Source organism: Paracoccidioides brasiliensis, assembly GCF_000150735.1.
Source record: "Paracoccidioides brasiliensis Pb18 unplaced genomic scaffold supercont2.2, whole genome shotgun sequence".
Lineage (NCBI taxonomy): Eukaryota > Fungi > Ascomycota > Eurotiomycetes > Onygenales > Ajellomycetaceae > Paracoccidioides > Paracoccidioides brasiliensis.
In genome coordinates this window covers 106289-131829 of record NW_011371359.1, presented here as the reverse complement: position 1 = coordinate 131829, position 25541 = coordinate 106289, and the positions used below count along the sequence as shown (strand labels likewise).

The 25541-nt window shown below is 47.2% G+C and overlaps 8 protein-coding genes across 8 annotated transcripts; 4 read left to right on the top strand and 4 right to left on the bottom strand.

The window, feature by feature from the left end:
* Positions 1-108: 108 nt before the first annotated feature.
* PADG_01226 (uncharacterized protein) lies at positions 109-2478 on the bottom strand (the record flags this gene model as incomplete). Its single annotated transcript, XM_010759062.1, has 3 exons — positions 109-1216; positions 1321-1854; positions 1949-2478. The coding sequence occupies 3 exons, from the start codon at positions 2476-2478 to the stop codon at positions 109-111; spliced, it is 2172 nt and encodes a 723-aa protein (XP_010757364.1).
* A 3269-nt stretch (positions 2479-5747) lies between these two features.
* Positions 5748-7398, bottom strand: PADG_01225 (uncharacterized protein; the record flags this gene model as incomplete). Its single annotated transcript, XM_010759061.1, has 4 exons — positions 5748-5883; positions 6000-6062; positions 6123-6837; positions 6915-7398. The coding sequence occupies 4 exons, from the start codon at positions 7396-7398 to the stop codon at positions 5748-5750; spliced, it is 1398 nt and encodes a 465-aa protein (XP_010757363.1).
* A 1308-nt stretch (positions 7399-8706) lies between these two features.
* On the top strand, positions 8707-9255 carry PADG_01224 (uncharacterized protein; the record flags this gene model as incomplete). The annotated part of the gene is made up of 4 exons (XM_010758529.1): positions 8707-8781; positions 8842-8952; positions 9110-9191; positions 9236-9255. The coding sequence occupies 4 exons, from the start codon at positions 8707-8709 to the stop codon at positions 9253-9255; spliced, it is 288 nt and encodes a 95-aa protein (XP_010756831.1).
* Positions 9256-10005: 750 nt separating this feature from the next.
* Positions 10006-11247, top strand: PADG_01223 (uncharacterized protein; the record flags this gene model as incomplete). The annotated part of the gene is made up of 1 exon (XM_010759060.1): positions 10006-11247. One exon carries the CDS (start codon positions 10006-10008, stop codon positions 11245-11247), a length of 1242 nt encoding a protein of 413 aa, XP_010757362.1.
* A 625-nt stretch (positions 11248-11872) lies between these two features.
* On the bottom strand, positions 11873-14911 carry PADG_01222 (uncharacterized protein; the record flags this gene model as incomplete). The annotated part of the gene is made up of 1 exon (XM_010759059.1): positions 11873-14911. One exon carries the CDS (start codon positions 14909-14911, stop codon positions 11873-11875), a length of 3039 nt encoding a protein of 1012 aa, XP_010757361.1.
* Positions 14912-16121: 1210 nt separating this feature from the next.
* Positions 16122-19895, top strand: PADG_11227 (uncharacterized protein; the record flags this gene model as incomplete). The annotated part of the gene is made up of 6 exons (XM_010759492.1): positions 16122-17642; positions 18515-18601; positions 18724-18757; positions 18858-18904; positions 19085-19243; positions 19485-19895. 6 exons carry the CDS (start codon positions 16122-16124, stop codon positions 19893-19895), a joined length of 2259 nt encoding a protein of 752 aa, XP_010757794.1.
* Positions 19896-21361: 1466 nt separating this feature from the next.
* Positions 21362-23759, bottom strand: PADG_01219 (uncharacterized protein; the record flags this gene model as incomplete). The annotated part of the gene is made up of 3 exons (XM_010758528.1): positions 21362-22463; positions 22527-23659; positions 23730-23759. The coding sequence occupies 3 exons, from the start codon at positions 23757-23759 to the stop codon at positions 21362-21364; spliced, it is 2265 nt and encodes a 754-aa protein (XP_010756830.1).
* A 210-nt stretch (positions 23760-23969) lies between these two features.
* On the top strand, positions 23970-24995 carry PADG_01218 (uncharacterized protein; the record flags this gene model as incomplete). The annotated part of the gene is made up of 1 exon (XM_010759058.1): positions 23970-24995. One exon carries the CDS (start codon positions 23970-23972, stop codon positions 24993-24995), a length of 1026 nt encoding a protein of 341 aa, XP_010757360.1.
* Between the last annotated feature and the right edge of the window lie 546 nt (positions 24996-25541).

The following is a 25541-nucleotide window of genomic DNA, read 5'->3' as shown; positions in this document are numbered from 1 at the left end:
CATACATCAAAGCGCTATAAATGTTACCCAATCACAAAACTCGCTATCAACAAGAAAATACCGAAGAATAAAAAAATACCTATGATGTTGTTTCTCAGAGATTGCCTTTCATCCCGAAAGAGACGCAAACGGCGACTGACTCACCAGCCGCGAAAACGTTCGTCTATGCCCTGTCGAAGTGACAGTCTTCACTGGCAGCGACCCGGGAACCCCAGGAGATACAGGGTGTAATGGAGCAGATGTAGATGCAGGGGTATGAATGCATGGAACGTTTGCGCCTACAACGGCCGAGTCCGCCGAAAGCTCAAAATATTTCGGCACGATCTCGATAGCAGGTAGCTCCTCAATGTCCGCACCGGCATCTATCATTCTATACCTATATTGCTCGAGCATCCGCCAGCGGGTCTTCACGACGGAACTGAACCAGCAGCGGTCAGCGATAATCATCAGTGACAGCTTGAAGACCATCTCAAGCTTTTCTTCTTGCGTTGAGTGGTTGTTGGGTTTCAGTCCTTCTTCAAGGGCTTTTGCTTCTAGGTCATTCATCTGTTCCAACTCGAGTTTTGCGGCCTGGTGATTTTTTTCGATGGATTGGCGCTCATTTCCCTGGCTGATTTTAAGCTTGTCGATAATTGATTTCTCCCTGCTCTCGCGGTTGGGTTTCCCCTTTAGATAGCGGGATATTGTCACAAATGTTTCGTCCTCCTCTTCTTCGTGACGCAAAGTCATGCTCTCGAGTTCTGCCGTTTGTGAAACTAACAGTTGATCCTTACGTTGCTTCTGGTTCAATCGCAGACCGTTCATGAGTTTTTCCCGTTGCTGTTCGAATTCGGAAGTGTCCGCTCTGGTTTTGCCTAGGAGGTCGAACGCAGCCTTTTCATGCCTCTCATTCAGTCTGCACTGCTGGGACTTGTTAAGGGCAGATAGTGCTGTTCGAAGACCCCGTACTCTCTCGGAAATATACATCATTCGTTTCATCTCCTTATCGCGGGCCTCCATCTCTTCGCGCTGACGTTGCTCTTTTTCCAATCGTTCTCTTTCCAAAGCTTCCTGGCGCTCCAAGCGTTCAATCTCAGCAAGTGCTGCGGCCAATTCAGCTGCCTCGATTTCAGCTGCCTGGTTCCTTTCTTGCCGCCGAGCCTCGATCTCATTTTGCCTGCGACGTTGGTCGTCTTCCGTGCAGGCACAGGTGTGCCATCGAGCTCCACATGTGTAGCTGAACACAAGGTGTCAGATATTTATAAAGAATAACTGTAGGGGGGAAAAATCTATTAAGAAATTGGGTTGAAAAATTATTATAGAAAAGTATTGAGTCTTTACCAGAACTCAGATCCACATTTACAGGTGATATGCCGGCAGCCGGCAGTCAGTTCAACCATGGAGTGGCAGTTGTAACACCTTTTCCAGCCGTGATTCTCAGCTTCTTCGAGAGTAGCTTCCAACCCATGATCTTGAGGGCAGTCATCCAGATTGTTATGAGCTAGACCTCGACAGAGGCTGCATACCTTTACGCGGCAATACGGGCAGGTCTTCTGAACGGATTTCAGGCTCTTTTTGAATTTGCTCAAGGGGATCCATCTGCCACAGGTTGACGAGGGACAATACCATCGATCTCGTTCAGGAGTAGCAAATTCCTGCGTCTTCAGTTTATAGGCTTCTCTTAGAGAGGAGCCCAGGTTATCGAGTACCATCTTCGATGGTATCTCCTCTAGACAACATTTTGGAGGGAAAAGCCTCTCAGTCTTCATGGCAGTGGTGATGAGTTGGAGAAAGCATTTCAAGCAATACTTGTGTTGGCAAGTCAGGCCGAGGAGGTTTTTATCCAATATATCGTCAAGACAGCTCGAGCATTCCCTAATGGCTGCATGTCAGCTAATTGACAAGCGAATAATCACAGAGAGATGTGGGATTTCCCCAAGTGTATAAGAAAATATTCTCTGCGACTTACTTAAATGTATTACGCTCCCTTAATTTATCCCTGAGCCCCTTTGAAGGATTCGGTGTCTTACCGGTAATCCAACCTAAGGGCCGTTTAATAGTCGCTGAGTCCAGCGAAAACTTTGAAGGCGACCGGGTTCCATCAGAATTGTTGACGGACGAGAGGCGCGGGAGCTGCGAAGTGGAGCCATTCTGCGGCCTGCTTTGCGATACAGACACAACAGATTTTCGATCTCCAGACAGACCGACATCTGAGGCACCATCTGTGGAAGGAGGAGCGCTTGGCTTATACAGATCAATCGACAAAGACTGATTTACGATGGTAGCGACATCTGGACAGAGGGTTTCGGGCGTGACTTTGAGTTCCGCAGGACATGGATGAACAAGCCAGTGGAGAGGCTCAAGCTGATCAGCCCTCTGGTCCAACTCAGCTAGCCCCACCAGCTGGGGCCATTCTGCAAGTTTAAGAGAGCTGTTTTCCAGCTTGCAGGCGCATGAAATGGGGTTTGGTTCTGTTCTGGGAGGGGCAGCGGTCGTCATGGCCAGTAGCACTCCAAAGGAAGAAACCCTCGCATATAAATAAAAGCAGGCCACGCCGATAACTAAGTTAACGAACAAAATAAAAGTGACGAGGTGGTAAAAGATTATACTCAAATCATGGTCAGGGAGCTGACAGCGGTGGAGGGAAGACGGCGGTTAAAATCTTGGGTTTTCGGACGCCCGAAGGTTGCCGTATGGAAAGTGTGCAGTTGCCCGCAAAAATGAGCAGATGTTCAGACGGTTTTTTATCGTTGGAACAAGCAGGGCTAAATAACTAGTCCCGACGCCCAACAATCATTTCAAAGAGATGATGAAACAGGCGCCTTATTCAGGGGAAAAGAGGGAAGCCTGACTTTTGACAATCAATGATCGAAGATAAAACAACAGCTCCGGGCAGGGCCGCGTTCTCGAAGATACAAAGAAATCGGGTTTTGAGCCGCACCAACTACAACCCGTGCTCTGGCCACAAGAGGTAACTAGTTATTATTTGTCGTTTACTATTGACCAGTGAACAAGTTCCTGGCTGGCTGTGCAGGAGACACATGGCACCCACCGGTGGAAGTGTTTGTAGCCCTGGTCGACGAGACGATGCATGGCGGGGCTGATTGATAGGGCGTCCTTGTCAGTGCGGCCAGGCTATGCGACCCCATTGGGCTGGGGGGCGTTAGTTGACTGATAATTAGTTAACGAGTGGCTGGACTATAAGAAATAGATAATTAGCCCGCGAGAAATAATGGACGAGACAAGGCGGAGTTGGGCACAACCCTAACTAATTCTGCGCGGACTTTAACTGGGGGCTCAATGGGACGATGCGATTTAATCAACTAGTTAGTTACATAGTAAAAAAAAAAAAAAAGCTTAGGGTTTTCTCCCCGCATTTTTTATAGCTGGAGTTGACTTGTAACTATAACTAATGACTTGCTCCCAATGCCTTAACTATTTCTGCTTTGAATGGACAGCAGTTAAAGAGTCTTATGACATTCCTTCAAAACGATCAACAACAGGAAGATAACATTATAAGAAAAGGAAAAGAAAAAAAAAGGGAGACAGGTGCCCATTTCTATATTCTCTTTGTCCACCTTCTAATGCCAGAGCTCCAAAAAAGGACGCTTGGATTGTGAAACTCCCAGCCTGGGAGCTCCGTTCCAACGGTAAATGAGAGCTGAAGTTCATTGTGGAAAACCCTCTTCATTTGGGGCTCAAGGGTTAGAACCAAGGTTAGATGTTTGGAGGAATTGACTGCCCGAGCTATCCTCGTACGGGCATCAAGGTGAACAAGAATAGCACCCGTATTTTGTTTTATATTTATTTCTGGTGGGCCGTTGATGCAGAATTGCGTCCGATGAACCATTCAGGGGTCGCCATTAGTTTTCCAAAACGAACCAATAACTAGTTATCGCAAAGCCTAGTTTCTTCTAGCCCCGCAAATACAAACTAAAAATATTCCCCAATTGCCACGGCACAGTTCCACCGACACTTGACGGGCGGTTGCGGGAGAGAAAAGAAGAAAAGAAAAAGAAAAAAAAAAAAAAAAAAAAAGCAGCTCTGGGGAGACACAAACGACTGCAGAGCTGATCCATCTGAGTCTTGACAGAAGGGTTGCTTGCAATGTGCTCCATCCGGAGACGTGAATCCGCGACAGCTTCAATGTCTGTGCTCTAGTTGAAGTGGAAGAATGTGGTGCAGGAGACACTTCTCTTGTCATACAATTCCCCATAAGTTTGCAATCACCAGATATTCGGTGCTGTTGACGAGATTGACCCATGAAAGCTCTCCGTAGATATTTAGAAACGAAAATTAAGAAATCTACGGCTTTAGGATGGAGAAAAACAAAAGACATTTTGAATTGACGACAGATGGAGGAATTTCATCCAAATCGATTGGTTGGGAAGGCTGCTCGCCCTACAGTTAGTTACTGAAGTAATTTCCGAATTAAACCTGCTGGGGGCGTATCCGGTTGATGTTGGCTAGGAGAACCGCTGACGAGAGGCATGCCTCATGAAGACAGTGGAATATGTTCAGGTAAACGAAATGGCAAATTTCTCGCGCATATAATGGGAGACGGTCTCTTGGGAAATTCATGAGGATGTCAGGGTGATGGACGAAATCCTTTCTTTTTGAGATTCTAGGACTAATAATTCGAGAGATTATCAACAGATTCTGAGGACTATGTAGTTAAACATAGATGCAGCATAGATGCAGAATGCAGATTTTAAGAAGCAAAAGTAGGTTGCAATTTATACATGAGGGAAAAGAAAGAACACTACTATCATAACAATGTATCAGTGAGCTACTCTCTCAAACTATAAGAACCAACCATAACCATCTTCCAGGCACATACGCTGCCGATTTACAATTGCGGCGGTGGGGGCGGGAGCGAGGCATGAATTCCCAAATGGGGGACATCTCTGAAGATTGCGGGGCTGCAATGCGGTTGACCTTTGAGGATCAGTTAGGTATTATTGTTCAAGGGTTAAGTCGGTTGCTGGTATAAATTGGACAGATCAACCTAACTAGAAGGGGTCTACCGGACTTCCTACACATAGGCTTATAAAACAAACAGAAACAACAAGTATCTGGGCAGGTAGGATTTTCAAACCCGGGTCAGTGGCTTCTTAGGACTGCTCAGGCATTTGGCGCATGACGTCCCGTTGATAGCACAGTCGGTGGAATCGGGTACCATAGATGGAAGTATTTGCTCGTGAGGAAAGAGCAGAAGCACCTGGTATACATAAACATGTTAATGCTCTAACAGAGACTTCTTCAAAGGCAGCGATCACAGTTCATAGCCCAAGCGCCCCTAGGGAATGCAAAACCTTTTAGAACATGCCAAAACGATTATGCCTCTGATATGAGCCTCGGGACTGGACTTGGTAAGACGGCGTGAAGGCGGAAAGAAGATAATATTCCAATCTCAACTGATTCTTGATGGGGTGATGCAACTTCCACAGCTCCATTAGCAATCAATGAGTCTGACGTAGACCTCAACGCCCTCAGAGGCGAAGTGAGTTTCTGAGAATCTGTCTTATGCTATGCATGCCGACTCCAATGAGATACATCAACTCTGCTCCCATTTTCGAATCATATACAACATCCCTTGGATGTCTCTCCATGCGTGTCGGCAGGCATAATGCTCAAAGCGTCCACACCACTAAGCGCAGCAGCATCAGAAAAGTTGGGTATGAGATCTGTTGAATGCCCATCCAGTCAATTATTTTAAATCTTCAGCCATGAATATATTCTCGATCGGAACCGGATTAAAGTGTACTCTAGGTCCCAGAAAACCTTCTTCCCGCCCAGACAGAGCCATGTTCCTGGTATTGCTGGCGTGTTATAGCGACTTCTTTCAAGGCCTCCCGATTGCTGGCAAACCTAGATCCTCCTAGCCAGGTAGAACGTATGGGGCTATTTCATCACAGCAGGTTAGCAAATTCGGCAAAAGGGAATTATCGCATCCAAGAAATATATGTCTTTTTGTGAAAATGATGGGGGGAAAGAAAGCGAGGGAGGTGTGAACTTACTCATCTGGCCTTTTAACACGCACAACGCATTCCGTTGAGGCGAGTTTCCGGAGTTCAGTTTCCCTGCAGAAGGCATGTCAGCATCCATCAACACAATACTATCAAAATTGATACATGACATACAGTCGTTCCATAAAACCCGGTATCAGCGAATTTCCCCCGACAACCATAATATTTGCCAGAAATGCGGGATGCAAGCCCGTTGGAAGCACAGATAATGACTGCATCACGATTTCAGGAATTCCCAACTGTTTCATACCGATATCTCCTGGGTTAAACAGTATTTCAGGCACAGTAAACCGCTCGTTTCCAAGCACCAAGAGGTCTTCGGCCATCATTCCTGGTGCGGAGCCTGATAAAAGTTCTTTCCTTTTCTTACCAGACAGAACACTCTCATGTGGGCGCACGAAGCCCTTCTTGTGTGAATTTGGATCCGGAAGAACGTAGTCCACCACGATCCCTTCAGCGCCATTACTCCCGTGGGAGTTTCGTTTCCCGTTCCCCTTCCACGTTCGTTCTAGGTCTGCGGTAAAATCATTGCTGACGAAACAGACGGTTTCTTTGACTTCGTTTATTATATATGTCTCGTCAAGCATGTTGTACTGTCGAATTGAAACTAGCTCTTTGAGGAAATTCGTAAGATATTTCCCACCAATTTCTAGCCGTCTAATACCACGCTGGAGCGGTCGTCCTTTGTAGACGGGCGTGACAGTGGTATGTGAGTATCCAGAATCAATGACGAGAAGGCATTCAATGGGAGAAACACTAGAATTCGGATCTGAGGTCGCTGGATCTCCGAATAGCGAATGAACTTCATTCCAGGCATTGAGTGTTGGTCCTGTAGACATTAAAATATATATGAATTGTCTGCAGTTGTTTAAACACCGTGCATGGGGTAATTGGGAAACTACCCACCAATACATCTCACATATCCCCCAAACCCCCACTCTTCCATAATAATCTCATCAGCATTCTTCTGCAACGCAGCCATCGCATTCGGTGCCTCCGTGAAGACCAAAGTCGTATTCTCCGGATCTGCACAACGCACCTCCGGCTTGCGTGCCGTACCAGCATCAAAAAAAGTGTGGTCCCAAATTTCCTTCTCTGCTTCCCAACTCACCACATAACCTTTCTCAACGGGACGTCGGAATGTTACCTCGTTCCAGTCCGATATCTGCGTTGAGAGTTGGGCACCGATGTAGACGCGCCTGTCACGCGTTCGAGCTAGTGCATTTGGAATCTCCAGGCACGCATCGAGAGATTCAGCACTTGGTTGATCAGGCGCATAGCCAGCCTTCATGGTATATGCGCCATTGTCGACGATGAAGGTTTTCAATGGTAGGGGTTGCGGCGGTGGAGCGGCGGACTTTGCCGTGCGGGAGGGCTTCGAACTTCCCATAGTCTTCCGACAAAGTGTAAGGTGGCAGGAGGGAGTGTGTTATTAGAGAATCGCCGTCCGTAGGCATTCTGGATGGAGTTTATATTGTATGGCACACATATGAACCTACCTATGTCGTGGTTGTGGTTTGCAGCTTGTAAAATCTCCGTGGTCCAGAGTTGGCAGAGAAATAAAATGCGCAAGCACTAGTCCTAAATAGGAAAGCTCTGGATCGCTGGGAGCCCCTTTGACACTGAAATGTATCCAGTGTTTGATACAGTGGACGTGTTTAAAACGAATCACCCAAATTGCCACCAACTTAAATCCGTATGGATGGATCGTGTTACCTTTCCTTCGAGGGGTTCGTGGTCTCCAAGAGGGCGTTGTACAGGAATTGTGTTATTTGACTTGATTGGAGTGACAAGGTCATGTGATTTCGTGGCAATTTGGCGATTTGTTTTAACACGTCCACTTGTATCAAATATCTAAATGCATTCAATGTCGAGGGCTTCAACTCCTTGGACCTTAAGAGACCCACGTATACACATAACCATATGCATTCCTCATATATCTTCCTCCCAGCCCAAGAACCTTTCTGAATTTTAAAGAGGAAATACAGGATGGCCCTCCCTGAAACAAGTTGGATAATATGAAATAGATGAACATGAAGGAGCAATAATTGGCTTCGCTTCTAATATCACTGATAACTGTCCAGCTGCATAATGTATACAGCTCTTAATAAGTTTCAAACTCCAAATTACACACCGCGTTGAGAAACTTGAAGCAAATAGGTCAACAACCATCCGTTTGCGATGCAAAAAGTCTGCGTGAACTCACTAGGAACTAACTCATGGCTAAATCTCTGAAAGTTGGTGCTCGAAGTAAATCCTTCAGCTTGACATTGTTATACTCCCTGCCAATGACTAGTGTCACATCTAATGACTCGAACTGATCCAGCGCGCCCTAGAGTTTTAGGGGCTCGACCCTGAGCATGTTCGACACGGTACAAGGGACTCGGCATCCTTGATGGATTTGCCATCTTCAGCAGCAACATCACTGGAGCTTCGACAGCGGAGGGGGACATTTTCAATGTAGACGAAATAAATGTGCAAGTATACAGGAAATGTTATTATGGTGAACCGAGTTATTAGAGACGATCCAAGCAAAGGAAGTATGCATAATCGGCAACCACTTACGCCAAAACTACTGCTTCAAAGTTTAGGAGACTATGATTTATGGCCGCTGTAACTATATATTAGGGCTGAGATAGCTATTCTTCAAGCCAGTTTTGTTTCGATAACTATAATTACCCATTCAACAACGCCGGCAATGTCTCTTACCTTGACATTGAGAAAAATCGGCTTTGACACGTTCAAAATAAATCTCTTGACTATTCCACAAAGTGTACGTGCACTGAAACTGACCTTCGTGATTCTGTTTGGATAATACTAACTACATGTATAGGTGCTCCACAGGATAACAGTGATAGGACTGGCGTACATATCAGAAATTTATGTCTCTCACCATTCCAACCATGGTGGGCCAAATACGGGGTCTTCCCTTCTTGATATTCATGTATGTTGTGGATAGCAATAAGCTCAACAAATGGGTTTCGTGGGGCATTATGACAGAGCCACTTTCACAGCTACCCAAATGGTAGGTTTGGATTCACACATCTAGAATTCCCCGAGCGGCATACTGAAATGCTAATTAATACTTTCTCATGTAACAGCCCATGCTATCCAGGTTGGCTGGAACTCGCGAAACTCCAATGCAGTTAGAACAAGGATCGTATCTGCAGCGCTGTACAATATGTTTGTCCAAACATCTTCGATCATCACAACTAACTAACATCTAGTTACCGAAAATGTGAGTTAGATATGTAACACACATTTATTGAGCGTGGACACACCCGTGCAATGATCGTTTCCCCCGGAAACGAAATGATACCCGGCACAATCATTTGCTGACAATTAGTTACCCCCTCCATCTCACAGCCGATTCGCCACGCTACCGAGTCGGAAACCGCTTCCTAGTTACTCCCTGCGTCACGAATATTTTCCTATATGCGTTTACGCAGATCTATATGTCCCGCGAAATAAGTAGAATGAGAAGAAGTGGAATGCGCTAACTGAACAGTTCATAGCAAATTCGAAAGACGAAGGGAATAAGCGGTTGGATTTTAGATTTGCTCATCAAGTTGTATTTTGCGGGGTCCCACTCTGCACAATTAGTTATTAAGTTATAGTTAGAACATTTTGGAGTTGACAATTTGAGGTGAACCTGGAATGAGATCTGACTGCTTGGGGAGCATATGACTTGATGAATTTTTTGGCTTGCGACACAAAATAGAGATTTCCTAGTGAATACTTTATATTTTTTCTTCGTTTTCCAGCTCCTAACTCTGAGGTTTTCCCATGCATGAGACTTTCAAGGAAGATGCAAATTAGGGGGCCTGACAAAACACGTGATACCCAGCTGCTGGCAGTAATTTGTAGAGCAACTAATAGTTCGAAGGTTCAACTAAGTGACAGCATCTAATTAACTCACCAACCCTCTACAGACCCTTCACCCCCTTCCCCCCGTACCTCTTCTCATCATAACCGTGGAAACCAAGAAAATAAAAAGATGCCGCCAACACTCCCCAGCCTCCTCGAAACAACCCTCATTCTCAGCGACCAATTCTGCGCCAGTCTCTCATCCCCGCTCCACCCCTCCAAATCAAAACCCAGTGACAACAAAGACAAAAACCCCGCGCCCCTCCCTCTCCTTTCCACCTCCGCCACAGCCCTCAAAGCTCAAGTAACAAAGCTATCTCTCCTAGCCGTAAACGCCCCTTTTACTCCCTCTGCCGTCATTTCCGTCCTGTCAACGGTGAACGAATCCATCTCCCCTTCACTGGTCACTGCTGCGCTCCTCACGACACCATCAGAATATACACAGGCATTTCATGCAGAAGCGAAATTGCTGGTTAAAGATGCGCTGAGGGAGTTTAGGAGTTTGGCAGGGCATGTCAAGGTGATTTCCTTGGGAGTCGGTGGTGATATGTGGGAGACAGTTACAGTGACAGAGCAGCAGAAGGCGGAAGTCATGGCGTCGACGGGACGAGTGTGGAAGACGTGCGACCAGCTGGTGTCGTTTGCGGAGGAGGGAATTGTGGAGTTTTTAGCGAGGAAGGCGAAGCAGTATCTTGAGCTGGTGAGGGACGGGATTAGGGAGCTAGAGGAGTGGAATCCCGAACAAGAAGGGGGCGATGAGGATGCTTTTTGGGATGATGAAGAAAGCGATGAATTGGGGAATATGGAAGATGAGAACGCGTCTCACGGCAAAGGAGCGGCCACTGATAAAAGCCATGATGGAGATATTACTGCAAGCCTCCAGTCCGAAAAGTCGCATATTCTCCGCCTCCTCAACCCCATTGCGCAGATATACCCAGCTATAATATCCCAACGTCTGGAAAAGAAAACATCTCCGTCCTCTTCTACATCTAAAGACCTAGCACAACAAAAGCAACCACCCTTATCACCACCGCAAATCTCCCAACTCGATCGCCTCATCCAACATTTGCGAGAGTTGCCCAACCTCGTGGACGAAGCGGCTGGCTCCTTGTACGACCATGACATCGACAATGCAGTCGTGAATATGATGAAGCTCCGCAAATGCGCCATTGCGGCGGCGGATATAGCCCGGTCACCGCTGGGCACCAATGGCAGAAGCAGTGTGCTAGCCAAGGAGGAGGGGAGAGGGAGTGGAGAGAAAGAAGACATGCAGAATACGACAAGTGACGATAAATTTCCGAAGTGGGTGGATACGTGGACGAGGGTTGTCGAGGAGATTGCGAAATCTAGAGGCGAGGCGGTTAAAGGATGAAAACCTTTTACTGCTATTGCTACAGAGGAAAAGAATTGGTTAAATGGATCAATTTTCAAACCTGCTCATGTCATCTGTGGATGCAAGGATCGTTATGATGTGTTCGACCCCACCATATTTGGTGACAATCTTCAATGATACTTCTAACGATCTGATGATCTAATTTCCAGTTTATTATTCTACACACACAAAATAGTTAAATAAAATGTCTAGTTCTTGAGATCGCAATAGCGAATAGAAAAAGACAGAAAAAGACAGAGAAAAGAAAAATAATAGAATGCCAGAAGGGAAAATCTAAGTTGCCAATACGGATTAAAAATTAAAAAGAAGGAAAGGCTCAAAGAAAATCGATATCAGAGGTAGGAATAGAGAATCGCTCCACGCTATAAACCAAGAGCTCTTGTGGGCAGCATACCATGATTAACTCGAGGAAGAAGACGAAGCGAAAAGGCACCCCCTGAGTAAATAAATGATTAAGTGAAGTAAAAAAAAGTCCACGGAAGTTTCAAAGTAAGTAAAATCACGAAATGGAGCAGTGATGACCTTGGTTTGGACGGTGCATTACCTCCCCTCGCTCGCTTACCTTGAAATAACAGCACACCTACATCTCAATCAATCAATCAACTTAATCAACTTCATCCTCATCAACCTCCCACTCCTTCAACTCCTCCGGTGTAATCCTATTCTTCAACCACTCCAACACAGCCTCTGTCCCTTTCGACACAACCTGCCAACGGGGGACACGGAAGCTATTCCCCGCCACATCCAACCTGCGCAAACATGCTCCACCCCTACCACCCGGTCTAGACCCAGAGCCAGTACCGGAACCCTCGGTGTCGCCCAAAAGACCCAACCTCGGTGGCAGGGAAGAAATGTTATTATTACTCACATCAAGCACCTGCAAGCCCTGCACGGCATCAAAGTCCAAGCTCTCAATTTGATTATCGGGGACGAGGAAGGTGATTAGCTGCGGGTAGCTGTACCGGATGAAAGGCAAGGGTCCCGTTAGGCGGTTATTGGAGACATCGAGGAGAGTAAGGAGTGGAGCGGAGAGATGGGCTTGGAGCGGTTCTAGGCTGGTCAGCCCGGTGGCGCTGAGCGTGAGGTTTTGCAGGCTTGTGAGGGTAAGTGGGGCTGTTAGGAAAGACGGGGAGGAGAGGGGATTGTGGGAGAGGTCGAGGTCAGTGAGTGTGTGGGCGATTAGGGAGAGGCCTGCTGTTGGCAGGTTGTGGAAGCGGTTGTGGTGGAGGTAGAGGCATTTAATTCCTGTGGATGAGGAGAGAAGGGGCTCTATGTCTGCTGGGTCGAGGTCAGAGATATCCGTGGATGAGCGATCGAGGACACCTCCGGACCTGACGCGCCAGGCGCTTGGGGGCGTAGGGCTTTCCGGTGCTAGGGTGAATTCTGTCTGGACTGAGCCATTTTCTTCCCCTGCTTCATGCACATCGGGCTCGCAGCGGTTTCGCAGCTCTCTTTTCAGGTCATCGGTGTCCATCGTAAGGAATTTGCGTTCCACTAATGGGTTGTTCGCAATATGGAAGGAAATGAGACTATCGATCAGGGAGATCTTCTCGTCCAGCGTTGTTATATTGTTACCCGTAAAATCGACGACTTTAATGTTCTCCAGTTCTAAAAAGCCGTCTGGTATGGCAGAGAGGGCATTGTCTTCGGCGGTTAGAGTAAGGATGGATTTCCAAGTAGAGATGTTTGGCAACACCTTGATCCGATTTGCGTCTACTGACAGTTGCTGGAGGTTGGGTAGCTCTAAGTGTTCAGCAGGAGAAAGGCTTTCCAAGCGGTTTCCTGCTACATTCAAAATTTGTAACGTGTTCAAACGGGTAACTGTTGAAGGAAGAAGATGGCCTTGAAGGCAATTCTTCTGGGCATTGACCTCGACGAGTGGTAGTGCAGTGAGAGCCTCAAACGGGAGGGAGGTTAGTTGGTTTTCAGCAACGTTAATAACACGCAGTGAGGAGAGGTTGGCTAGGGTATCTGGAAGTTCAGTAAGGGCGTTGTCGCGAAGATCCAGGACTTCAAGTTTACAAAGGGAACAAATACTAGGTGTCAGGCTGCCTTGAAGTTTATTGTTTGCTAATTTCAAGTCAATTAGAGACACAATTTCCGTAATGATGTTGAGGGCTTCCGCGTCTAGTTGGTTGTGGGCAAGGTTTAAGGAACGCAACCGCTGTAACCGTCGCAATCCATTTGGTAAAGTAGTAAGGAGGTTGCCATGAAGATCGAGGACTTCCAGTCCCCAAAATTGACAACCTTTAGTATCCTCGTTCATCTCCAGAGTATCGAAGTCAACGTCAGGAAACAGAGAATCCGGTAACGACTGGAACTCATTGTCCGCTGCAATAAACTTTATAAGATCAACGCTCTCATACCACTCGCCCTCACTTTCCAGGTCAAAGTCATACATTGTCATTACCTCATCCGGGATCATCCTCAAGCCCATGGCGGCGATATTTAAATGACCAGACGTCCTTGCTGCACTAGTCCTGTTCTTCAACACCCGTTTATTGGGGTCTGTTTTGGACCACTGGGCAAAAGGATCGCCGAAGTCAACGGGATCCATATTGTTGTCAACCACACCATTTTTGACAGAGCCTTCTCTTGCAGCTTTCTTAGCAGCTTTCGCTTTAGCGATACTTTCTCGCAAAGCACTTGAAGATTTTGCTGCTTTTTTTGCGTCTAGTTCCCGCGTGGCTAAATCAGATGGATTACTGTCTGAGGTCATGGAAGCCCGCGATGAGATTTTTGATGTGGAAGACGTGGGGGAGGTGACATTGGAGGAAAGTGTCGAAGACGGCTTTCGAGATTTTGGTACAAATGGCTTAATAGGTTCCTTGGTAGCGCTTCCCTCATTGCTAGGTAGGTCCGCAAATGAGGTACCTAGTGATAGTCGCCCTTTGGCATGCCTCATTGCCATGCTTTTGCCTCCTCCGTAAAAGGAAGTCCGTTGAGTAGCCGTTGTTGTCTTTGGCTCTTTCTTTGATGCTAGAGATGTTCTTTTGGAAGTCTTATTTTGGTTTGGTTCAATACTTGGACCATTTGATGAGGGCCGACTTGGAGAATCTTTAACCAATGAAACCGATCTCTTGAGAACTGGTTGGGTCAAACTGGAGGTGCTAGAAGGCGTCCGCGGGGCGGATACGGTCCGTACAGTAGAGGGGTTTTGGAGGACAGGTCCAGACAATTGATCTTGACGTGAGGACGGTCGCGAATGGCGGTTGTTTATTGTAGAAGCTGTGCACGAGAAATGTGTCATGGGGCTTTCTGGCGCAAAAAAGGTAGATCTCTTCTTGCTAGGGGAGGGAGATGTGGGGATTTGAGCTATAGTTTCGATAGTTCGATCGGAGAGTGATGGCCTGGATGGCTTGTCTGTTGGAGAATAAATGCTGGTTTGGTTGCTTCTGCTTTCATGGTCATGGTCATGCAGGGTTCCTCGAGACTTTGCGGGGGAAGGAAGTGGAGGCTTCTTAAAGAGTTCTTGTGACGGTCTTCGCAATCGCTCTATGTTCAATCCGGGATCGGCCTGCAGTCGTTCGTGAGATGGGGATGGTCTGACGGATTTGGTAGTTGAATGGGTTGGCAGTGGGAGTCTGGACATGGGCCGTGGAATGCCACTGGGGCGCTTTGGGGTGGAATAACTCTGGTCCATAGTTTGGGAATATGTAAGCGTGTGTATACCAAGTCAAGTATCTACAGGTTGATTGATGGTGAACTATAGCTAAAGACGAGATGCATAGCTAATAGAGGTGGGAGTAGTTGATTAATTGAAGATATATAAAGGGAAGAGGTTCCACCAGGTCCACTAGTTCCAACAAGCAGTCTGCTCTCCAACTTCTTTTCTACTCGTCCCGAAACTGAGATGTCTTTGTAGCAAGATTGTTCAGAGAGCTGAGATTATTCAAGGAACATACTTCATCTCCCTGAGATTCATCCCTGAGGTTCTTCTCTTGAGGTTGAAGCTTTTGTTTGGACTTTCCCCTATTAGGACAATGCTTGAGAAGGGGGATCAACTGTTTTTCCAGAGAAGGGTTTCCGCTAGCCATTTGGGGGTTAGCGTCCATAATAAGGTTCGGCAACCCCACGCTAAGCCTCATCTGACATCCACTCCACGTGACCTACGCGTGGCTCGTGGTTGCCAAGACCCCAGCCTCCTCACTTTTCCGCTTTGGGACCCGTTATTATTGACTCGCGGCTCAATTCCAAGCCAATCTCCAACCTCCGACAAGTCGTCTTTTGTGACCAACAACAACATCCAATCTCTTGATGTTTACATATCTCCATCCTGTTTCTTTCCACTCTCCACTTTCTTTTCTTCTTCTAGTCGTAGTGCTCCTCCCGTCTCCAGTTCTGGTCGTCGACGTTGTCTCACCTGTTGCTTCACCTTAAGTGGGTCGCTGCATCCGTTGCTTCCACAATAATCGTGATAATCCTGTCACTTCGCCCGCCCCATCTCCTTTATCCAACCTTGTTTTCCCAAGGAGTCTTCCACTTCAGGTTATAGCCACTTTCGTGGTGATTCATCTATCAATTATCTAAATATACCCTGACTCTTAAACACGTCGTCATTGATTGGGCATCTTGTTCCACAGTTTTTTCCGTTTCCTTGGTTTCTAGTCCGCTGAAAGCAGAGACCTGAACATCGGGGCTACCGTGTTCCGCTCCGAGTTGCTAAAGCCCGTCATACTACTGTCGTTGCGACTGTGACGTGGCTCTCTATCATCGTCACATACCAATACTGCTTAAATATTCACCACCTGTACCCGCGGATCTTTCCGAAATTTTTATCCAAAATTCTGATCAATCCGACTCACACATATATATTCTCCTCTTCTCTTCTCCCCGTGGGGCTGATTCAGGTCATGAAGCCCAAAAGCTCTTCAGAGCGCTCCTCCCAGAGCTCATTGGGATCCCCCGCAGATATCAGAATCCCCAGCACCCCGATTCTTTCCAGAGCTTCCCTATCTGCCTCTCCGGATCGGCCAGCAATCGACCAAAATTCCTCCATTCCCGATAAATTGCGGTCACCTCTTCGGAAGTCCGTTTCCTCCGACATGACACCTCCTCCATCATCGCAACATGTCGCCAATGTGGCCACTCCCTTCCGCCGTTCCCGCTCAGATTCCAATCCCTTCCTCGCATCACCACCAGATACCATTGACCAAACGCTATGTGTTGCATATGGAGCTTCAGATGATCTCCCTTCATCGAGGGATATCGACAATGCAGATGAAGCGCAGCTACGTAAAGTCGCAAAGGATCTCCTAATTTTCGCACAGGAATCCCGCATGTCAGCCGCTCATTTCAAGCTCCAACATAGCCTCTTATCACTCACTAGTAGCGAAGCGGTCAAGCGAGCAGAGGTAGAGCAGCAACTCGCAAGGAGGGAAGTCGAGATTTTACAGAGCGTAGAATATCGCCATCGACGCGGTCTCAGCGTAGAGAAATCGCCTGAGCTGTCTCCCAAAACCCCACCATCAGACGCTACATTGAAGCGAATCCGGGAGCTCGAGGATGTGATCATCACACTCGAACGTCGGCTCCGTCGGGCCAAAAGGGTCATCGAGGAAGAAACCGACAAAAACGAGCTGCTTTGTGAAGAAAACAGTCGTCTTAAAAAGCGTATCCGAGAAAACCGGGAGCACTTCACACTCATGCTGGACCACGGATCATTAGCATCCAGTCCCCAGGCCGAATTTCTAACCCCGCAAAGAAAGGCGACATCGTCAGCGACCCGATACCCTGACAGTGCCCGCAGCCATGCCAGTACGGTTGGGAGCCAGGATCCGATTGCCGCACTGCTCGCGGCAGGTCAAGTTCTACATGGTGAGAATGTCAGCGTGCATTCAACTCCAGCACGTAACCGCTCCTACAAGCACCAGGGCCAGGGCCATTCCCGTGGAACCCACTCTCTATCTTCATTACCAGTAACCCCGCAGCGTTCCCGCGCCGTTGAACCCCAAGGCCTTTTCTTCACCCCCATCAACAAGCGCACTCCAGACGCTCGTCACCACAATCATTCCGTCTCCCTCTCAAACCGTGAAGAGCGCGATCGCCGTTCTCGGGACAGCACGATATCCGCCTCCGAACAAGATGAGGAAGCAGTTACTGATGAGGACATCCCCGCTTCCCAGGCCAGCTCGTTGGCCACCAGCATGCTCCGTCGCTACCCGGTCGCTGGTGGTAGCAGCAGCCAGGAGCAGGAGAATCCCACGAGTATAACGTCTTCAAATCTTTCCAAGTCCAGCTCTATTCTGCAAAGTAAGTTGTTTGGGCAGGTTAAGAAGCCCGGTGTTGATCGGGCGGGGGGAAGCGATAATTTGAAAAAACGGAAGAGTAGTAGTTATGGGAATGATAAGGAGATTGCGGCGAAGAAACTGAAGGTTGGAGAGGTGTTGGGTCTGGGGATTCAGTCTTGATTTTTTTTTTTTTTTTTGCGGTAATTTATTTCCTTTGTGACTTGTCTTGTCTCTTTTCTCTATTGATTGCGATTTTTCTTTTCTTTACTTTTGCGATGGTTTGATATGAGTCTCTCTGTCCTTGTCGTTTCATTCCTTTTTGGATTCTGTGGGTTGGTGTGGTGTGTGATTATTATTATTATTTATTATGACTTGATAAATGTTTTTATTTTCTGTCTTTGTGATGTGCTTTACGACTAGGTGGACTTAAGGAAGTGATTCCGTCCTGGTCTATGATTTTATTTTTTGGAGATAGGGGCTGCGTTTTCTTTGTGTGGTTTTAGTTTCCTGTCTTCTACTTCCTTACTTCCAATCGGGTTTGTTGGGGTTTATTGGAGCCGGTTGGTGATGATGTTAATAGTGAAGACTATACTCCGTACTGTACGTGGAAGAGGCATGCGAGCAAATGTATGTAGGCGATAGTTGATAGTTAGTAGTATATTAATGCCCGTTAGTGCAACAAATGTATGAAAGAAGTTTTCTTTTACCCTCCATAAATACCATCGCCATCACTATTTTTCGCTGTGTCTGTGTAGGTGTCTTGCACACCACAACAAGCTCATGAACAGTCATTATGAACATCTCAAATATCCCCGTTTTCAGCCTTATAGTCTCTATGATCCAGCATTCCTTATTTAATCCCTTCTTGGGTTGTTGAATAATTTTACGAAATCTCGATGTCGTGGTCATTACCCGATTGGGCAAACTTTAGGGCTAACTTCCAAGCCTGCTTGCTAAGCGAGCCAATGCGGCTCTGCCGGACCAACCACACCAAAAAAAACAACTCGCACTGAAAGATCTCAACTTCATCCCGAACTGCGCCCAACGGCAACGACCTCCAACCACCCCCGGCCTCGACATCTTGGTCTCCATCTGTCATCATGGTACGTGTCCTTCTGTCTCCTCTCTAAATTCGTATCCTGTTTAGGATCCAATTGGGAGGATCTGAGATGAAGATATAGAGACAATGACTGACCGTGTCGATGTTGTTCGGTGGATAATATAGGCGATCAAGCATAACCAGACCATCCCGAAAAACCGTAAGTTTGTCTGTTATTCGATTTATTCGCGATAATACGTTTTATTTGAGAAATAAAAGAGGGGCAAATATCTCTGACTTGTTTTTTTTTTCGTATGCAGATTTCCACAAGGACTGGGCTCGCCGCGTTCGGGTACACTTCGATCAGGTAAGAGAATACTATAAAAAGAGAGAATACCCCAAGCCACCCATCCATCCGTCTACTACAGACCAAATTCCACAGAGGTTGTGAGCATTGAAGAAGATTAAAGGAGAGAAAAAAAAAATCGGTCTGAGGATGGAATTTCATGAACGATCAAAACTGACAAGTTACGTCCGATTTATATAGCCTGGTCGTAAGCACCGTCGCCGGGAGGCTCGTCTCGCGAAGGCTGCTGCCGTCGCTCCCCGCCCAGTCGACAAGCTCAGACCCATCGTGCGATGCCCCACTGTTAAGTACAATCGTCGTGTCAGAGCTGGCCGTGGCTTCACACTTCAAGAGCTGAAGGTATGGGGTTCCTTTTGTTATATTCTTTCATGAGTAAGGGAGTGGAGATTGGGGTACTTGGACAGTTGATTTTTTTTCTTCCTTTTCAAATTGGGGCTAGTTGTTTCATACTCGCTTGAGACATTGGCTCCTTTGCGGACAGATGGATGTCGAAGACATCCTGAACACGAGTTGGATTGTATAAACCAAATAAATGAACCACGAAAACTCACAAAAAAAAAAAAAAAAAAAAAAAAAACAGGAAGCCGGAATTCCTCGCAAGCTGGCACAGACCATTGGCATTGCCGTTGACCACCGACGCGTCAATGCCTCCACTGAATCTCTCACTGCCAACGTCGCCCGCCTAAAGGAGTACAAGGCTCGCCTAATCCTTTTCCCCCGTCGTGCCGGTCAACATAAGAAGCTCGACTCGTCCGCAGACGAAATCAAGGCTGCCCAGGATAGCTTCTCTAAGAGCATCGAGTCCCTTCTCCCAATCAGCAACATCAGCCGTGCTGAGGCCATCTCGGAAATCAGCAAGAACGACCTCCCAGCCGGTGAGGCTGCTGCATATCGACGACTCAGAGACGCACGGAGTGAGGCTAGACTAGTGGGCGTAAGAGAGAAGAGGGCTAAGGCTAAGGCTGATGAGGCTGCTGCGACGAAGAAATAGAGGGCAGAAAAAATATTGAAAACTTAGTTTTTTAAGAAACGGAAATCAAAGCTTCTCTTTTCTTTTTCCTTTCTCTCGTTTAAAAGAAGAAAACGAACACGACGAAACAGGAAACGAATATAAACGCCGAAGTTGTTTTTTCTCCCCCTAAGGTCCCATCGCGCCTCCCTCTCTTCTTTTGCGCGTGTGGAAAACCGGCAAAGAAAGCGAAGAAAACCATGGCCAATCATCTGCTTTCCGAGTTTTTCTACCTTATATTCTCCCTCTGCTCTTTTGTTTTCCTGCTGGTTTCCTCTCCTGTTTTAGTGCTACTTCTCATGACTGAGCGGATTGCTTGGGTTCGTCGAATAATGCTTGGGTGATATACAAAAACAAAGGGCAAAAAAATGGAAAAGAGGAAACCAAAGAAATTTTGTTGCATGTGGTCTGTTAAAGCTGGGTCCGGGGAATATAGAGCAAAATTCCGCGACATGAATTTTTTTAAACCTCATTTTTCTTTTTTTCCCTCTTTTTAATGATACGATGGATTGCCCTTGACATGCTTTCTTGCTATCTCTCCCTCCCGCACTTTCTCACTATTCGTGTGTTTTCTCTTCCCTTGGCTCTGCAATGCTATCTATGGAACGTACGTAGAAGGTTAACGGGCTCTGTTCCACCGCCAATTTTGGACGGCCATCAGGTATGATTGGGTAGCGCGACCTGAACCCCTAAAATTGAAGGAGTTTAAAAGAAAATGAAAATATAGAAGCTGTACGATTCGAGAAAACCGGAGATTATCATGCAAGATTACACCGGACCCTAGTAATATCTCCTGTAAACATATGAACTCATACCGCTGTTGTATCCCTATAGTGATCCGCGCATGGCATTCATGCTATCTATCCGTAGTTCATATTGCCTTTAATTGCTTTCCCATTCTAAGCATGAACTTCCTCCGTGGATCAATCAAAGAACTACGAAGTGGAAACAAGATATGGCAATCACTATACAACTACATTTCCTTTTGAACCCTTCATTATATCAGCCATTTCTTTGATTGTCCTTGGGACTGGGAAAGGGGAGGACTGAAGGGAAAAAGACTTATTCACATGTATAATATGCGATTCTTTATAAAACCAGTTTAACCAGATCCTCAGCATGGGGTATATCGATATTTCGAAACTGAGAATCTCGATAGAACGCATTGAGTATCTAACATAAGAAAGATTCTCTCGATCCTCATCCTCATCGTTTAAAAACACGATGTGTCAAGGAATATCTGGCATACACTTGCCGTCCCATATTGGCGGAGTGCAATAAAAAACTCCCCCGCGTTACGAAAACCATCAATTTAAAAAATGCGTATTTAAAATCACCACGCTACAAGAAGCATTCATGCATAGAACAACAAAAGCAAGACACCACCTTATACAACACTTCATATACAACCCCTAATCCTTTAAGCCCCAACCCTTCTCATGCAAAACCTACACAACTCCAAAAACAACCCAAACAACCCCCTCTACAGCTCTAACAAGCAATTCTGCATCCCCATCAATTTCAGCCGCATATCCATGCCCCCCTTTTCTCTTTCTATTCCCACTCTCACCCCCACTCTTCATAAAACTCGCAAAAACCCTCTTCGCCTCTTTCTCCACCTTCTTCGAAGCCATAGACGACGATGCTGACGTTGACTTAGGCACAGAAACGCTGATATCCGGCTCAAGTTGTGGCTCACTCGTCCATAAATCCAATGTAAGCGGACATATTACTAGTAGTTGTGGTGTTGGTGTTGAGGGGTGTATTGAGCTTCGTGGCTTTTGTGGGATGGTAGAGAATAGGAAGGAAGTGCGCCCGAGATGTGGGAGGAGTGTGTGGGTGGAATAGGATTTTGTTTTGCTATATTTGGCTTGTTGAGAGGAGGGTGATTTCTGTGTTGATATTCGATCACGTAGTTCCTCAAGTTGCACCCAGATCTTCGCGCGGGATATATCGGCTTCCCAGTACCGTGATACACCCCAGCAGAGGCCGGAAATATCTCGTTGCAAAAGAGGGTTTGATAGGCGGGCAGTTAACCATGAGGAAAGGGGTGCAGGGATATTAGGACCACTACTGATTATGCCAGCCTGTTTGGGATCTGTGGATTGCAGCTCTGTTGGAGTGGATATGGAGATAACAGTTTGTGTTTCTGGGTTTGTTTGAAGGGATATAGGGATTTGGAAGAGATGGGAAGGAAATGGAGAGGGGGCGGATAGAGTGAGGTGGTGTGTTTGAGTAATTAAGGGAGAAGATGAGTGAGTTTCTTGCGTCGAGGTTGATAGATTCCGGGCGGAAGATGTCGTAGCGGTATGCGCGGTGAGGGAAAGGGGAGCGAAGAGGGTGAGGTATGGTGTTAGATCTGCTGGTTGCTGGAGAGCGAAAGGGTTGTTTGGTGGAGGGGATGGAGGAGGAGCAGCCAGTTCAATTGAGGGGATAAATCGACCAGAGGAGAAAGGTAGAAGGGACGAGAGGACAGACGAAAGTGGAGGCAGGAAAGGAGGAGATGGGGGTGGGGGTGCGCATGAAGGGTTTGAGGTTGTTAGAAGTTCGCTTTCGAATAAGTTGTCAGCTATACGTTTCTGAACACCTAAAGGGAGTATCACTGCCACTTACATTAGATTCCTGATAGATTCCTCATCTGGCGCAGGATAATCATCTGGTATTTCATATCGTTGAGATTCATATTCTATCTTTGCGATATCCCCTTTCAACCTAGCGAGCTGCGCGGCAAGCGCATTGCGCAGCTTCTGCTTTTCCCCCGGCTCATCTGGGACCTCTTCCTCAGGAAATAAAAAGTGTGGGGATCTAACGCCATTGCCATCGCCATCGCCATTACCACCACCATCCCCGGCAGGTACTGTATCTCGAGGTCTGAGAGGGCTAGGCTTTTTCGCCCCATCTCTCAGCGTTCGTTCCCTCTTCTTCTCTTGTCGGTAACTCGGACTACTGCTGCTCAATAACCCTCTCGGGCGATTAGGCAACCTCTCTAAACCCAACTCGGTGGGCGTAGGCGGCAATTCGGGCTCGCCATTCAATTGCCCCGGCGACGACGAAGATCGAGTACGTCTTTCTCCGGAAACTATGTCCTCCGATGCTTCTTTTACAAGCCCCGACTCTTTGTCCAGGTTATCATGAGCTCGAGTGCCGGGCCGTAGCGCGGAAAATTGTGCCCAGGGCTCTGAAGAGATCGGCAACCGCGGTGGTTGAGAGGGTTTACTGAGTGGCTGCGCCACAGGAGGCACTGGAACACTCGATCTATGACGCGGAGACAAAGAAGGGTTTATGCTTGGCTGGCGAATAGGGAGGTCTGCCACAATAGTCGCAGTCGCAGTCGATGTCGCAATTGCAGAGGTAGAAAGCAACGACTGCGGCCCACTTGCACGGATTCCAAGCCATCCATCTTCTGTGCCTCCACCAACACCACTACCCTTCTCCCTTCCGCGACTTACTGGCCTTAGTTGCGCGGTTTTTGCAGGCGAACGACTCATGACTCGGGAGAGAACATCGGGGTGTGAGCGGGCGAGGCTGGCTCTGGTTGGCGACTGGAAGGATGCACGACTTGGTCGCTGCGGTGGTTGAAGATCATTGCCATTGGTTTGAGGCTGTTGGGCAGTGTTTGACGCGTTGACTGCGATTGCGCTGGAGGAATTGGACCTGCGCCGCTTCGCAGGCGAATCGAGCATGAAGGCGGACGCGTCTGCATGCGGTGGAGTTGGGAGGGGTGAAGGGATGAGAGGGTTTTGTCGCTACAGCTAGAGGTATGTCAGTGGCCAGCGGGAAATTAGAAACTGGAAAGATGTTGTATGCTAGACTTACCATGTCTGTATTGGATGATGTATGAAGCATAAACAAAGTCGTCGGTTGTTATCGATCAACAATTCGCCGGGATTTGTCAATCGCTGTTTGCACTGTTTGCACGATGACATAATAACCAATAGTTAGTTACTCCTGGCTGAAAATAATCCAACATCGTAAATTTCTTTCATTTATTTATTCTTTCACTTATTTATTCTTTCATTTATTCGTTTATTCTTTACAGATACTCAGCTTCCCTCAATGGAGCATCTGTCCCTCGTACTCAGACAACTCTTCCAGCAACAGGGTACCGTATGTGCCCGCTGCCTTCATCGCGCTATAATCTATTCCCCCCCAAGTACATGGAAATCACGGCGAACTCCGCGCCGACTGTTGCACTCAAAAGCAACGCTGCATGAACAAACCGCGGTTCATTCCCAGAGGAATCAAGAGTATGAAACAAACACAAATACCTCTGGGCAGCCTCTCCAGGCACACCCCCTGCATGGCTACTACCTAGATATCCTCTCCGCGACCCATCCCTCACATCCCGCCCACCACACTCGGCCCCTTCTACTACAAGAAGAAGTCTCACAGTCACAGCGCGAAGTCCATCTACAATCGCAACAATCGCCTCCTTCAAACACGCAATCCCAACATCCCGCGCCCACACCTGCGCCCGCCCCGGCGCCCGAACTCACCCCGGCCGAAAGAATGAGCATAGTCTTCGGCACCCGTCTTGCAGGACCGGGCTACTCTAGCCGCTACAATTCCGATACCGACACCCCGGAATCTACCTGGCATACTGTAAATGGCGTACCCATTCCTCCCCGCCCCCACGAGCCTGATAACTGCTGCATGAGCGGCTGTGTACATTGTGTCTGGGACGATTATAGAGATGAGGTTGAGTCGTGGGCAGAGAGGGTACGGGAGGCGAAGAGGAGGGGGGAGAAGGCAACGAAGAGGAAGGGGAAGGGCAAGGGGAAGGGGAAGGGGAAGGGGAAGGGGAAGGGGAAGAAGGGAGCTGTGCTTGGAGAATCCGTTGTGGCTGGGGAGATGCGGTTTAAGCCGAGAAAGGAGGTGGAGAGTGCTAGCCTGAGTGTGGATGATGATGGGGGTGGGTCGGAGGCGAATTGGAGCGTTGGTATTGCAGGTGAGGATGCCGATGACTTGTTTTCTGGGATTCCGGTGGGGATTAGGGAGTTCATGAAGATGGAGAAGAGGTTGAAAGAGAAGAAGAAGTTGATGAAGGAGGGGAAGGAGGGGAAGAAGGGGAAGCCTATATAAAGACTTTTAGCACAGGGCGTGGTGCGAGTCCTTTTCTTTGCACATATAATTCTTGATTTATATTTTGGACATAAATATACATAGAGACATATCCTTTACATCACCACTTGATACATTAGTCATTGCATCGTTTCACTCAAAAGTTTGGCACGATATTCTCCCACCAGGTCAAAAGGGGGCAAAATTTGTTATGCATAACTGTCTAATCTAGTCTTAAATCGCACTCTGTGCCATCGCTCGTAGATAAGGTGCACAGGCAAACATGGGAAAAACCAGGGGAAATGTATGATATACCAATGCAAATATCTCTCAGCTCATATGTTAGAAAGGGGTTCAGGGACTATCAGTAAAATACAAAACACGCAAGCAACGCTCTGCTTCCTCCGTCAAACCACTGACATACGCCCAATATACCAAGGACAAAGGATATAGGTTCAAGCATCAAAATGATATCACTCCATATGAATGCACTTATGGCATCATTAGCAGATCAAGGGAAGTGCGAAATAGACAATAGGACGAAGAAAACGGGAAATAGCAAGTGAA